This window comes from Pagrus pagrus, assembly GCF_965226575.1.
Source record: "Pagrus pagrus genome assembly, chromosome: 9".
NCBI lineage: Eukaryota > Metazoa > Chordata > Actinopteri > Spariformes > Sparidae > Pagrus > Pagrus pagrus.
This window is the reverse complement of record NC_140193.1, coordinates 21185725-21199524: the sequence shown is the minus strand read 5'-3', so window position 1 is coordinate 21199524 and position 13800 is coordinate 21185725. Positions and strand designations below refer to the sequence as shown.

Sequence of the window (13800 nt, the reverse complement as noted above, 5' to 3'; positions counted from 1 at the left end):
ATTACAGTTCATACTGAGTTGTCAAGACAGTCATGTCAGTTAAAGCCAAAAGTATAAACCTGATGTTTTCCCAAGAGGAAAAGTCAGACGATCACCAGCATCTGTAAGATTCATCTTCTGAGGGCCATAAGTAATAACAATAATCCTAAACTCCATGGCAATCTATCCACTCATTGACACATTTTAGTCTGGACTAAAGTGATGGACCAACTGACCAACAGACAGACACACACCCAGAGTGTGGCTGAAGATAAAGAAAACCAATTCACATCATTCTCATAATGGTGTTTTTAGACCTTCATATCAACAACAAATATCATAAATTACTGATAACAGAGAAACTGTAATTATAACCTAGTTGAAATATCAAAATAACGACTGATTAAATCTCCCATCATGCCTTGGTTTCCAGCTTTTGAATCTGATGTTGCCCACACAGATACACATATAATTCATTAGTACAATTCTGTCAATATGTATTAAACCTTGACATTAGCAGGCATGTGCAAACAGAGATAATGATAAGACGGGCTACCTCACAGGTCAGGGAATAGTGGATACATCTTTACTACAAAAATATAATCCCCAACATCGCACTGTATCCCTGTCAGTTAGTTCTACTCTCTTCCAAATGCCAAATTTGCATTCATGCATATATACATGATACACAGAGATGTATTTTGTCCTTCACATTCATATCAATGAGGCAGGATAAATAACACATACACCTCCCTGTAGAGTGCATTACAGCTCAACAGCTGCAAGGAGTACATCCTCGCAAATGACAATACATTTGAACAGATACACTCCTTGTGCATCCTTGAGATCTAACAAATGTGTCGAGTGCATTTCTTTCCTCATAAAACATTTGCAAAACCATTTTCTCCTCCCACAATGAGATTATGTTTTCACCCATTTCCATTTGTTTCGTTACTTGGTTGGTTGGTTGGTCAGTATGATTACACAGAAACTACTGAATGGATTTCCACAAAACTTGGATGGAGGATGGCTCTCGTCCCAGAACAGACGCCATTAACTTTTTAGTGCAGATCCAAATAGAGGGACAGATCCAAATACTTTTTTCTCACTTTCTTCAACATTGTGAGATGTTGTTTTTTCTATGCAATACAGTCGCCTGAGCAGATCGCGGCCGTTCTAGACAATGCTCGTGTTTCCACCGGCTGTCGGAAATATTTACAATAAACACACAAAAAAACAATTAAATAAACACAGTCCGAGCAAGTCAACAACATCAAGCAAGCATGAAGCTCCACTTCTGAAACGCACCCAGTGGGATATGAAGTTTTTTAAGTAAATGTTTCATATATTTCTAGTGAATTAATTTGCAGAGATTCGTTTTCACATTTTTTTCCATTGATCAGTCACAGAAAAATAAAAACTTTTACTGAATTTATGATTAAATAAATGAAATAATCACATAAACAATGAAAATGTCCATGTGTGATTGAATACTGTTTATAAGCAATGCTTGTTGTGTAACTGAAAGGTGGACCAATGAATAGTAAAAGACAGTGTTCGTAAGGAAGGATATCATGCAAGTTTACCAAAGTCATTTCAGGTTTTCTGAGAGTTTCACTTGAAGGACAGTTTACCAGAAGACCTTGGCTTTTCCCTGCTTACACAACACTAAGATCACACAGCAGCAGGTGAATGTTACTAAGAGATATGAGAGCTTCAAATGATCCATGTCTCTGATGTCTCTTCTTCAAACTGACCAAATTAATCTCATCATCACCTGCACACAAGTCAATAAATAATCCTTTAAATCTACAGAAATGCACATGATGGTATTTAATAATAAACATCAAGTCTAATTTCAAATACCTTTAATATACTTCAAACACTGGAAGAAAAAATCACTCCGTTTTCAGCGTGGTCTGTCTTAGTGGCCCCATATTCAATAATTAAATTACAAAAAAAGAACAACTAAGGGTAGAAAACAACAGTAAAAGTTTACGTTAGCAATCTTACCTTACATACTGAAAGGCTCTTGTTTGGGAACCAGTGCCATACACCTAGAACAACAACAGAAAACTGATCATCACTGCTGCATGATACATATGTGCATCACACTAAAAAATAAATATTTGTTACCTCAACATATTTAAAAAAAGAGCAAACTGGCAATAATCATGTTTAAGTTCATTGAATTTTGGGGGGTTTGACTTCTAAAGAAATCTAAATAAAAACTGGAAATTTGTCACGTACTTTAAATGAATTCTGGATATTCATTTAAAGTCTTACATTATTTTTCAGCTTTGTGCATCAAAATAAATTGTTTTTACAACACTGAAGTGTCTGACTTTTCAGTTACCATCATGTTCCATCAGAGGAAGAGTGCCAGTGTTTTTCCATATGCTCTTATATAATACAATCAACAGCGGTAATCAATCACCATCTCACTGAGGCTAACTAAGTAATACTGAGAAGCTTTCAGTGCGTACAGTGAGAGGTTCTCCCTGTAGAGCCTGCAGGATGAAGTTGCTGACAACACGTCCATCGTTCATGTGCATTCGAGAGCCAAACGTGTTGAAGATCCTCGCCACCCTCACCTCTACTCCTTCCTGTGAGCAAAGAAAACAAGACAGTGGATGACTCATTAGTCATTTTGAACTTGTTGTATCTTGGTCTTAATGTCTTTCTTTATTATGATTGCTTGTTTTATTATCCTACATAAAAACAAGTGTTTTAATGTATCAAATAATATCATTTTTATTTATATAGCCCAAAATCACAATCACATTGCCTCAGTGGGCTTTACAATCTGTACAGTGAACCACATCCTCTGTCCTAAGACCTTTGATTTGAGTGACAAAAAACTATTGAAAAACTTTTTATGCAAAGAACAGTGTATACCATTTTGTAAAAACTGTGTAGTTTATATATTGTATAGTTTTTGTTTTAATTTATAAGGGGACATAGAGCCTGCAGGTACTGTATAAGTCTAAGTATTTCTGCACATAAAAAAATGATAAAAATGTACATTTTTGCGCCCTTGGAATAATATGTACGCATTAATTAATGACTCATGCACACAAAAATGGCAGCTTATAGCGATATAATTCTAAATTGCTTGGCCCCAAGAAATAAGTTATTGAAAGTCAAGATAAACAAGCTACAAAGCGGACAACCTAGAGCTCCCCTCATGATCAATTATTAGCAGCACGTATGAAATTTCTGCTATTGGCCATCATGATTTATAAGACATGTAAATGTAAGCAATAAATTATCACATGCTTAGTATATCAAAGCAGCACATCAGTAATCCATCAGGATTTATTTATCAGCTACGGGGGGAATATAAAACAAGGCTATGCACACCTGTCAATCACTCATCTCTGAATCTCTGTCAATGTTTAGCATTCATCAGAAAACCAGTTATACAGTACTCCCTATAATACCCTAACCCTAACACTCAGCAGCAGATTAAGCCCTTTATCTCAAACCAGATATTTCTCCTTCACCCATTTCCGGGCAGAACCATCGCAAGATTTAAATAGCTGTTTATGTACTCTGAGCTAAAAGGTTATGTGTTCCTCTAAGAATATTTGACACTTTCCACCCATCACTTACGATATATGCCATTTATCGCCCCACAGAGGTGTCACAATTCTCCAAATCCAAGATTCGATGTGACTTGACTTTAAGTTCATGGTTTGATTCAACTTTTTGGCTATGCCATTGTTAGACCATCGCATCTGGATTTGTAAATATATGCAGTTTGTTTGTTTTATGCTCCGACAACTGTCATTTACATTTTCAAATTCTCCTTTACAAAGACATGCAGTATTTTATATGTCGATCCGGTTTGTCTGTGTCCGCATTTCAAGATGGTGTCACTTAGAAATTTGTCCATACATGTTACTCGTTGCAACAAATCGAATTTGTATTGGATTTTCTGGATCCCTTTTGACATCTGGCCTTGGAAAAGAGATCAAAATGATCCCTTTTGGCAACATTGGCCTATTATACATTTTCTCCCTTTATGATCAATACAAGTTGTCCCAACAGATATAGACCTAGTCTATAAAGTGTCAAATTTACACAGTACAGTGATAATTTGCATCGTATGCTCCCTTAGCTTTGAGCCATTCCCTACACAGATCATTAAATGAGAAATGCATTGTGAGCAGATGTATCAAAGGAAATTAAACTGACCTCTTATAGGCGAGTATGATGATAAAGTCTTACATATTTTCCAATAAAGAATTAATTCATGTGGCCAACGATATCATAGATAATCCCTCTGATCCCAAAGAGGTAGAAAACGCCTCCTTTTTAAAAGTCCATGGCCTTCATAAATCAGCCTCATTGCGTCAATAAATGTAGCTTCAGATGGGATGTAGGTCACATAACATGAATAAAAGCATGAAAATTATGTAGAATTTTCCCTTGAAAATGTCGAATAGGAAATTCTACAGACGCAACATGCAAATATATTCAGTATGGTAGAACAAGGACACAATGAGGACAACGTGATGAAAAGGTCTCGGGAGCTGTGTGTGTGTGGGCGTGTCCACTGGTATACTTATACGCCAGTGTTCATTTTGGCAGCTATTTTAGATTTAGTCATAGCCATAGTCTTTAAACAAAAATGCTTATTAGTTTTAGTCACATTTTAGTCATTTTTATCCTTCATAGTTTTAGTCCAGTTTTAGTCAATGACAACTCAAAACATTTTCAGTCCAGTTTTAGTCATTGCAATTTAAGAACAGAATGAACAATTTGTTCATTTGTTCAATTATTTTCTTGTACTCCTATTTAAACATTCTTGAATACTGAGCCAGCACAATTTTGAACAAATAATATATAAAGTATATAAAGTATAATGTGATAATAAATCAAATAAACAGTTATTTATGAACATTTTTAACATGTCTTAACAGCCATGTTCAACAATTACCCATTAGTAACTCTATAATGTTGTGATTGAAATTTTTTAAAACAAATGAAATTATTACTCACAACAAAATGAAAAAATACAGTGAGCATGCTGCAGACTGCAGACTGCAGCATGACTACAGTATATACATACAGACATGGGTAGATAAATGTTACTATTTGTCAGCTGAATATTCAGCTATGCGTTCATGAATTATGTCTGATGGTGAAAGCATCAAGCTGTTGTTCAGAAAATAGCTAAATTAGTAGCTGAATTACTGGATGTAATTATACTTGAGTCTGAAGGACAGTTTGGATGATGCTTTCACCATGACCGCTTAGCTAAAAATTCAGCTGACTAATGGTTACCAACGGCTATCAACTCATGTTTGTTTAATTGAATTAACTCTGTGTGGGCTCCTGCTAGCATAACATACCTGAGGTAGATGGGGAAACGGGAAGTTGTTTTTATTATAAAAGATCTACTTTCGCTCGTCTTGGTCTCATCTTAGTCATGGAAAAAAGGTTGCTGACCAACATTTTTCGTTTTAGTTTTAGTTAACGAAATTAACACTGTTATACACATACCTTGATGGGATGTTTCAACTTTAAAGAATATGTATAAATTATATGTAACATTTATGTTATATTTCTGAATTAAACTGTCTGTAAGACAAGAAAAGTTTAGTTTGTGTACTTACATTATACAACGTTTTCAACAATGTTATAACCCGGAGAAATTAGTAAATTTATTCCAGTTAAGGGAACTCGGCGCATGAGACTAAACACAACATGAATAAAATGTCTGTGAACATTTCTGCCCATAATGTAAATGGATTTTCTTTGGCAAAGATTTAGCAATGAAAACAACAACTCCCATGATCCCACGCTATTTATGTCTTTTGGGGGCTGCTACTATTCGACCCTCGATTCACTAATCAGAGGGTTGGTGGTTTGATCCCCTTGGTTGCACGTTAAAGTATTCTTGGGCAAGATACTGAACCTCAAATTGCTCCCGATTGGCTGTTCCATCTGTGTGTGTGTGTGAATGGTTCAGCATAGAAACATTGTTGGCCGCTTGGGTTAAGAAGCCAGTGTTTCCCACAGATAGGCTTTACTGGGAGGACTGCCCACGTACATATATTAACAGCTGCTCAAGTATATTTGGGGACGCATTTTATAATTTGACTTTTTAATTTGTCTGAATCATGGATGAAAAAAATACCCCGATGTGTGACTTCCTGGCAACTTTATAAAACGTATTACTGATGAAGAAAGAAGATAATGTTACTGGGAGAGAGAAACAGAGAAGAGAGAGAAACAGAAAGAAGAGAGAAAAGAAATGTGTGGCAACCCAGTTGGCAGGCATAAAGGAGGACAATAAAGCAACATTATGTAATGTTAATGTAGACAAACTTTTAAAGCTATTCTGAAACACGAGTGTTCATACGTATGTGTGCATCTGTATATGAATATGTATATGATTATTCAGTCAAATGGGTGTAAGCGAACATGTGTACTCGCGATATCACGTGCACAGACATATATGTACATATGCTTTTGTTTTTCTTCTTCTTTTTGTTGTTTCTTTCGTGTCTATAAGGGCACAACATGGCAAGCATTTGTATTATTTAGCCACACCATATTGTACCTATACCTACTTTTGTCCATTACACTGATGCTACCTATGTTCTGTGCAAAAAAATCAGTGAAAAATAAAGTAAAAAAAAAAAAAAAGCTATTCTGAAGAAAGATAATTAAGTGCTGTATCACTCCTGATGAGCAGGTCGGCATCTTGCATGGCAGCCTCTGCTATCAGTGTATAAATGTGCATGTGAATGGGTGAATGTGACTGTGCTTTTAAAGAAAGCGACTATTCAAAGAACCTTGAGGCAGACAAGAAAAGCGCTATTAAAATGCAAGTCCATTTACCATTTTGTTTTGGGATCCCTATCAGCAGATATGACATACTGTCCAAGGATCAGCTTAAAGCAGTTTGTCAATGACAACCGTTTGAATATAAAACTAGAATTACCGCATGTGGTTGCAAGCCTTTGCTCACCAGTCTAGTTGCTGTTCCTGACCAAAACGTTTTTTGCAGATTATGATGTCACAGTAAAGTTGACCTTTGACTTTCTGGATATAAAATGTCATCAAATCATTTTATCCTATTAGACACATGTGTAACTATCATAAGAATTGTTGAAAAATTGTCCACTGACCACCAAAATCTTATCAGATATCAGGTAGACCGATTATTGGCCTGGACGGTTATCTGGTCCGATATTCAGCTGTTTTCTGATTATCTGTATTTTTTGTGTCATATTGCCGATAAAATAAACTAATTTAAAAATGCATTACTTTGGCTCTGATGCTGCATTTTTTCTCTATCTGTAATCACCACTCTGTGGTCTCACTCAATGTCCTGCCCACAACACTATCTGATTTGTTACATGTCCAATCATTGCTTATCAGCCTCCTTGATTACTAATAAACGTATCGGTATCAGCCCTGGGAAAAAAAAAAAACATATTGTCGATCCCTAGTTCACAGTGACCTTGACCTCTAACCACCAAAATTGAATCCTTGAGCCCAAGTGGACATCTGTGTCAAATTTAAAGGAATTCCCTCAAGGCGTTCTTAAAATATCACTTTCACAAGAATGGGATGGACAGCTGGACGGTCAGAGGGACAACCTGAAAACATAATGCCTTCAGCCACGGCCATCACTGGCAAAGCAACACAAAAGATAAACATCCTCCAGTGACTGTAATCTTGTTACCTGCCACTAATTGTATTGTTTGCCACTACACAATGCGGGGTGCTGCTTGCCATATAAATCCTTTACATCTGTGTTATTGCATCCGATGATCTGTGACTGACATGCAACCACACTGCCATAGGGTTATTAAATTGTCAATGTCTCGGACACCTCCTGAGAGACCCATGTCAGAAAAGCCCATTGTAGAAACAATCTGCAAGTTATTTTCTGGTAATTTATGTGTTTCAGTACGCAATCATATTGGAGTAAACAATAAAAAAAAACATTTTCCAATGCGAGTGACTCAGAGTTCAGACAAAATACCTGGACTCTAAGCCCTGAGGTGAACAAATCTGTAAATGAATATTAATTCTGTGAATAACTTTGACGAAAAGCCAATGTGACACTTCACTGTTCTGAAGTTAATATAATCTCTACCAGTTACTATGTGATCAAAGGCTGCTCATTACAGAAATAAGACTGTATAATATGGTTGGGTAGGTTTCCGGTACGGATGCACCAATAAATCGGCCTATTATCTATATTGGGCGATATGCAGTGGTTGACTGACATCGGTTTATCGGCAAATAAGATGACATTCAGCTATGTCTGTGGCGATGTTAATTTGTTGCGTCTCATTCATTTTGTGCCGGGCACACGCGCTGCCAAGCCCTGCATGCCCGCAGACCACAGCCATTACTTTTTCCAAGTCTCTGGCAACGTGCCATGTGCATGTGTTTCCCAAAAAAAGTAAAAGAAAATGTCAGCAGTGCGGGATTATTATAAACCTAGGAGAAATGTCTTGGAGAAAAATAAGCAATTTGCAGACAGAGTGAGTCTCCTCTCCACTGGAGAAGTGATCTCAATGATTGCATTGTGTCAGTTGGAGGACACAGAGTCTCCCTGTTAAAAATGTATTCTTATAATATCAATACTTTATCAGTTCAATAGGTCTGAATCAGACCTTAACCATGTGGAACATGAAGCCTGTGAAAAAAGAGCTGTGCATGTATGCTAATTGAACGGGCCTGATACATATTTAATCCACCTTCCATTTTTTATGTTGCTCATCACATTTTCAGGCTGTATCTGCAGATTGTGAACTTTGATTAACCTGTCACTGAAAACTCACTGATGTTTCTGCCTTCCCAGAAAACACATTTTAACTGAATTTTTGAGTTTCGGTTATTTATAACTTTAGTTGCTTTCAAAAGTTGAATGCTAAACCTAAATTGACTCGGTAAGGGATTTGAATGGATTTGATCAAATGTTATCAAATGCCAGCCCTATTTGCCTAAACGGAAGAAATATTAAATCAGAAGAGAAAGATCTTTTTATGCCTAAACAAAGTAAGTAAACAAACTCTCTCCATGTTCATGACTGAATAAACAAACTGACCTTAGAGGACAACACAATTTCATACGGTTTTACTTTGTTTATAGTTGGCGGACCCTGCCATCTTTCTAGCTTCAAACAGTGTTCTGGGGACCTTTTTCCTCTGAGAACAGCTGGTTTATTCACTAATGGAAAAATAAATATTACTGAGTTTGTATTGTTACCTCACTGGTATTCTAAATATTAAAATTCTGAGTTTGAATTTTCTTCTCCGAAACTACATAGTGCTCCTTTAAAACAAGTGAAAACAAATGCATTTGTATACACTGCACCCTTATCCTTTATCCCCAAATTACTAAACAGTTCTAAAAAGTAATATTAAAGTCAGTTTGCCCCTGTGTTATATGGACACTGAATATTTACTGTTGAAAAAAGGCATTAATGTGACAGTATTTTATTAAAACGTGATCTTTTCTAACTCATTTGCACAATTGCCCCTTAAAAAAAGATGTTGAGTATAGAGCAGAATAGTCTGCAATTGTGACACACCATCAAAGTGTCTTACAACACTTGCTGCATTCACCCATTCACATACACATTCATATACTGATAGCACAGGCTGCCATTCAAGGTGCTGATCAACATCAGGAGCGATACAGCGCTTCCTAACCAAAGTGCCCCACTATTTTTCTATGCTCAGCTGCTCAAAGATTCACTTACATTGATGGAATAGCCAAAGGGAGCAATTTGGGGTTCAGTATCTTGCCTGAGGAAACTTGCACTTGCAGCTGGAGCCGGTGATCAAACCACCGACCTTCAGATAAGTGGACAACCCGCTCTACCTCCTACAGCAGCTGCAACAGATTTCCCAGGATACTTCCCAGTTCACTTGCTACACACTATATTTATGAGAGATGTTTTAAAATGCATGGAAGAGCAGCCTGACTCGTTTGACACAGTGAATGAAAATGTATGAGAGTAACAGTTGTTGTGCCTAACAGGAGAGACACGGGAAAACTAATGAGATATGTGCAGCCTGTCAATTTCCCCTGGCTTGTTGTCAGATGTTGGAAATCAGGTCTGATATCATAAATAGAATTATGTTTCAGAAAGCAACACCACCAGCATCAGTTCAAACACCAATGCTAACGTTTGCTACTGTAGCGCCAGCTCACTGTGTTTGCCCAGTGGTATTCTTGTTGTCAAATGAAACAACTCTCTGCTCTTTAATTCATGCCATGCCCATTAATGCTTCATTATGCTTAATTTAATATGATGTGTTCCATGTCTTTTAACTCCCATTTGGAAAACAGGGTTTTTTGTTATTCCGGTATGTCTGCCACGTGTTACCTACAGTAGACAGCCGTTCACAAGACTTTTCTGTCTGAGATCAAAATAATACAGAAAATAAAAATGCCAAGATCGGCATTGATAAACTCTCATCCATACACACTGAACTTCCATTTTAGTAAAACCGAGTAAGAGGCACCTCAATTAGAGATGCGCAATGTACATTGACCCATAAATCAAAAAGAGAACATTTATATTATCAGCTATTTAATGGTATCAGTGAAGGTGTAGCTGATACATATCGCTGATAATATGCAGCCAAATGCTTTCACGGACTTAACAAGCATGTCATCTACATACTCTGATACAGTAGGTGGCTGTATGCAAAGAAGAAGGAGAAGGAGAAGGAGAAGGAGAAGAAGAGAATATTAAATCACACATCTTTTGCTCACTACAGATAAGCCTTTCGTACCCGCAGATGTGCATAAACTACAGGTGATGAAGTACTTAATTATAAAATAAAACAATGTGCAATTATTGGTTATCTTATCTGTTTGGGCCATTAGAAGCATGTAATTATTGGTTATGTATCAGCTGAAAAAAGATCATATTGTGCATCCCTAACCATCCCGTAACCTTAAAAGGTGCACTAAATATAGCCGTGTATCTTTCCCCTTTACATGATAAAATGTTTAAATATATCAGCAATTTGCAGTTGGAAAACAACCAATATACAATATTCCATTTTATAATATTAGCCTTCTATCTGAGGAGGAGGTAAGACATTTTCACCCAGTGCATAAGCTAAACTCATTGGTTTTTAAATGTTAATGAATTTTGATTACATGACCGGGCAGTAGATGTACTGTGTGATATTCTCGTCTCTGCAAAAACAACTGACAGTCGAGTGCTGAATGCCGACCATTTCCAAGAATTCTCGCTGTGGGTGTGAAAAAAATTAATGAGCAGCTGAGGAGGAGGAGGAGACAAGGCAGATAAATAAATATCACCTGCCTGGAGGAAAGGCAAGAGAAGTCAATCATATCTGATCATCAAAGGCTGGTGTCAATCAAGTCATAGCAGCAGAAAAAAAACAAAAAGTCTCAAGAACATTTGGATGTTTAAGGAAAAATGCAGAAAATTATGAAGAGCTTATTACTGATATCACGCTTGAAGTATGTTGCAAATTTTTCTTAATGACAAAGTTCTGGGTTGAGTTTAATTAACACAAGATTTGTGTATTTTTCTTTACAGATACCAAACTATCATCTTCACAACTGCCTTTTCCACAGATTAGGAACGATTTTATATGACTGTTGATATAAGGGACAGATTTTCTAATTGATAATATTGTACAATTCATAATGACGTCTCTCAAGCCAGTTTTTTTTTCAAATGCATACTGTTGCATTAAAGTGATGATACCTGTTTCATGTATGCGTAACACATGGTCTCCGCTACACGTTTCCCCTCATCGTAGCACGCTCGAGGACCGATTGGGTTCACATGCCCCCAGTACTCCTCATTTTGCGGGTGGACCTCTGGATCTGGAACACAAACATTTTAGACCCATTTTAATGTTTCAGTTTTCTGCACAGAGAATTAAACAAAGTTGATTTGGAACAGGGAATGGGAATTTGGCGGCCATTTCTGGAGGATCACCACCCATCTAGCTAGGTAGTCTCAACCCGTTCAATTGGGTCTAACTCAGTTAAACTTGAAATTTCACCATAGGCAGTCAATAACACAACCAACAAACAACTAGAAATTTTAAATTAATGTTTTTTTTACAAAAAGTAGATCATGCTGAGCCACCATGAGTGCCGGAGTAAGTGTAAGTACAGCTTTAACATATTTAAAGCTGATAGATGGGGAAAGTATATTGGGTATATAGTTAAAATGAGACATTTTACTACTACTACTACTACTACTACTACTACTACTACTACATAACATGTTTATGCTGCACAGTGAAAGGCTACATGGAATGATAGTTATTCAGGTTCTTGGTGTAACTGTATAATGAAATATAATGTCTACAAGGGTAAGAGTGCCATCCACTGGCTGTCCATTGTAGGTGTCAAAAAGAACTGCTGAACTATATAGATCTATACACTTCTGATGATGAATGATAGACAGATGACAAATGATAGGTGACAGTTCAAAATAATCACAGCTAATACACTATCGTTCAAAAATAGCTGCCCTAGAATGCCATGCAGTTCCCATTCCTTAATAGGGGTGTCACCATCTCGATTGTGAGTCGGATATCGATCGAAAAGACGTCGTGACCTTCGAAATCAAAGATGGAATCAACAATTTCACCAGGCCCCCAATATCACATCCGGCAGGCGTGCCAAGAGGGGAAAAAAAGAACACACAGCATGTTGTAGCGCAGCAAGTTAACGTTACCTTCTCTAACCTGAAGCTGCAGCCATTTAAAAGACACCATGGCAACTGCTTATACAGGAGACTCATCAACTGAATTCAGACCCCTTTATAAATTTATAAGGCCTAAGTGTGGTACATTACACCATGTAGACCATCTTTTGAAATAAGAATTTTAAAAATGTATCATGTCATAAAACCAATGATCCTAGACTAGACTAGTCTAAAATGGCATAGCCATCTGTCCTAAAAGAAAAAACAAACAAACAAAAAAGATCGAGAATCAAATCGAATCGTGACCTTAAAAATCGAAAATCAAATTGAATCGAGGATTTTGAGAATCATGACACCCCTATTCCTTATAGCATGGTTCCCATTTTGCAGATTGACACACACACGTATGAAATATTCAATGCACATTTGCCCAAAAAAGTCTGCTTTGCTTTATTGCTCAACAGATCAGAGGAGACATCTCAGCTGGAACAATTCATCATGGATCAGTGAGCTGCCAAACTAGGTTCAATGACAGGCTCTGATTAGTTTCTAGGATAAACTCTCTTCAGTTATTTCTCACTCTCTGTAATTACTTAGAACAACCATTTCAGTTTGTCTTGTCAGACAAGTGGGAGAATAGATACTGACTTATCAGAAATGATAAGCAGGTGATAAGCATAAAACAAAGCTAACAACCATTGTTACGCAGCTGAATTGAGATGCTGGAACAAATGATCCCATTATACTTGTGCAGCTGTTAATACAAAAACACAAAAAAGTAACCACAAAGAGCCAGATGAGGCACACAGTTAGCCCAAATGTATTTCGAATCATATGCTAATGTTGGCTGTGTTCAAGCTTTAGCTAACAAAAAAAGAAAATTGTATGTGGAGACAAAAAAATCCATCCAAAAAAATATATTGGGATGTTGTTGCTGCAGCAGTCTAAAGTGCATTTTACTGTGGGTTGCTGGATGGTTCACAGAAATAAAACTGTCTTCACCAGGGGTGTCACGGTTTCGATTCTAAATTGAAATTCAAGACTGATAACACCTGTAGTTTGTACATAGACATTCATCAAGTATCCAGTACACATAATCCATTAAGTTAACCATTTGCTCATGAGAGTTA

At 36.9% G+C, this 13800-nt stretch overlaps 1 protein-coding gene across 2 annotated transcripts in view; it reads right to left on the bottom strand.

Moving 5' to 3' along the window:
- The window catches only part of uxs1 (UDP-glucuronate decarboxylase 1), a 32499-nt gene that overhangs the window by 3380 nt on the left and 15319 nt on the right, over positions 1-13800 (bottom strand). For both annotated transcript variants that reach the window (XM_084362280.1, XM_084362281.1), the window contains 3 exons: positions 11714-11835; positions 2466-2585; positions 1993-2036 (listed from right to left, as the gene is read on the bottom strand). In XM_084362280.1, the coding sequence (XP_084218406.1) occupies positions 1993-2036; positions 2466-2585; positions 11714-11835 (286 nt within the window). The remainder of the gene's footprint in view (positions 1-1992; positions 2037-2465; positions 2586-11713; positions 11836-13800) is intronic.